Source organism: Propithecus coquereli, unplaced genomic scaffold (genome assembly GCF_000956105.1).
Source record: "Propithecus coquereli isolate 6110/MARCELLA unplaced genomic scaffold, Pcoq_1.0 Scaffold294, whole genome shotgun sequence".
NCBI classification, from domain to species: domain Eukaryota; kingdom Metazoa; phylum Chordata; class Mammalia; order Primates; family Indriidae; genus Propithecus; species Propithecus coquereli.
In genome coordinates, this window is record NW_012148552.1 from 3,622,482 (window position 1) to 3,624,242 (window position 1,761).

Below are 1,761 nucleotides of genomic sequence, written 5' to 3' on the forward strand. Positions count from 1 at the left end.
TGGGTGTGAGTGTGGCTGAGTGTGTGTGTGGGCGTGTGTGAATGCAGCGGAGCGTGTCATGCCTGTGGGTGCGGCGGGGCACCTGGGCAGTGTAAGCAGCCGTGAGCCAGGCCTGCCTACCTCGTCTCTGCTTCACTGGTTGCGTCTGTGGCCGTCTCCGCGTGCACATCGCGTGTGTGGGTGTCTCCGTGTGCACATCGCGTGTGTGGGTGTCTCCGTGTGCACATCCCATGTGTGGCTGTCTCCGTGTGCACATCGTGTGTGTGGCTGTCTCTGTGTGCACATCACATGTGTGGCCATCTCCGCGTGCACATCACATGTGTGGCTGTCTCCGTGTGCACATCACGTGTGTGGGTGTCTGCGCAGCCAGGCCATGGGGGGGCCTGTGCCTACTGTGCCCACGACACCCACATGAGCCGTCATGTCCCAGCCAGCTGCTCTGTCGGGGGTGGCCCCCTGTCCGGGGCGTCCTGCACTATCTGTGCGTGCCCGGGCACCCCCATAGCCCCTTCCTCACTGTGATCCTCCCAGGCACACACGGATTCCCTGAACACGCTCGTGGCACTGCACCAGCTGTACCAGTACACACAGAAGTACTATGACGAGGTAGGGTCCCGGTCCTGGGGCGGGAGTGCCGGGCAGCCCCTCCCTGGCCTGCAGTCTGACGGGACCCCCCCTCAGATCATCAATGCCTTGGAGGAAGACCCCGCTGCCCAGAAGATGCAGCTGGCTTTCCGCCTGCAGCAGATTGCGGCTGCGCTTGAGAATAAGGTCACCGACCTCTGAACTCTGACCTCCAATGCTGCCTCGGGCACAGGTGCGTGATGCCCACGCTGGAATGGGGCAGCCCCTCGGGGCGAGGCCGCGTGGTCTGTGGCTGAGCACCCCTCTGTCCCCAGCAGGATGTGCCCCAGCATCTGGAGTGGGTGCAGCCGGGGCCCTACCCCGAGCTGTAGCCGGTAGCATCTCTCCTGAGCAATACTGCCCGGGCGCCCACACCAGCACCAGCTCCTCCCGCGGAACCAGCAGCGGCGTTGTGTCCAGTCCTCTGAGTGATTTGCAAACGTGCCTTATGATGCCACACTGGGGCAGTCGGGCCTCAGCTCCCCCCACGCACCAGCAGCCACCTCAGATACCCTGGGCTTGGCCTCTGGGTGGGGTCCGAGTGCCTGTAGCCCCCGGGGCGAGTTCCCAGACCTTGTGTCCGTCTGTCCACCAGGATGGAAAGAGGAGAAAAAGCGGTACGATGCCTTCCTGACCTCACCCAGCCTCCCCAGGGGGTGCCAGCACTCTGGGTGGACTCAAGGGCCACGGGGCCCCACCTCAAAGGTGGACGTCAGACGTCGGGGCCCAGGTGGCCAGAGGGGGCCCAGCAAAATGGGGGTCCTGGAGGCCCTGCCCTGGTCTGGGGGGGCTGGGGGCAGCTCCACCAGGACAACCCCACCCTTTTTGTAAATTTTGTTCATTGTAAATCAAATACAGCTCTCTTTTTCACTCTGCTGGTTGACTGGGTTCCTCTGGGGCCACCCATCTGTCCCGACTCTCCCACCCCTTGGAGAGGCACAAGGTGGTGCCCTGCTGGGCCCCACCAGGCACTGGGCTGGACTGCCTGTGAGCCCCTGTCCTGACCTTGTGTTCTTAGGAGGAGGAGTAAGAGCACCACACGGCATGGCTTTAGTAGCTGTGGGAGAGAGGGCCTGAGTCCCACTGATCGTGGCCGTGGCAAGAGCTCAGCTGCTTCTCAATCCCGTGAGCCACCCT

The 1,761-nt window shown here is 63.3% G+C and overlaps 1 protein-coding gene across 4 annotated transcripts in view; it reads left to right on the top strand.

The window, feature by feature from the left end:
• The window catches only part of PLXNB2 (plexin B2), a 31,420-nt gene extending 29,954 nt beyond the window's left edge, over positions 1 to 1,466 (top strand). For all 4 annotated transcript variants that reach the window (XM_012648771.1, XM_012648770.1, XM_012648773.1 and 1 more), the window contains exons 36-38: positions 532 to 606; positions 682 to 817; positions 903 to 1,466. In XM_012648771.1, coding sequence (XP_012504225.1) covers positions 532 to 606; positions 682 to 786 — 180 coding nt within the window. In that variant the 3' untranslated portion in view covers positions 787 to 817; positions 903 to 1,466. The remainder of the gene's footprint in view (positions 1 to 531; positions 607 to 681; positions 818 to 902) is intronic.
• Positions 1,467 to 1,761: the final 295 nt, after the last annotated feature.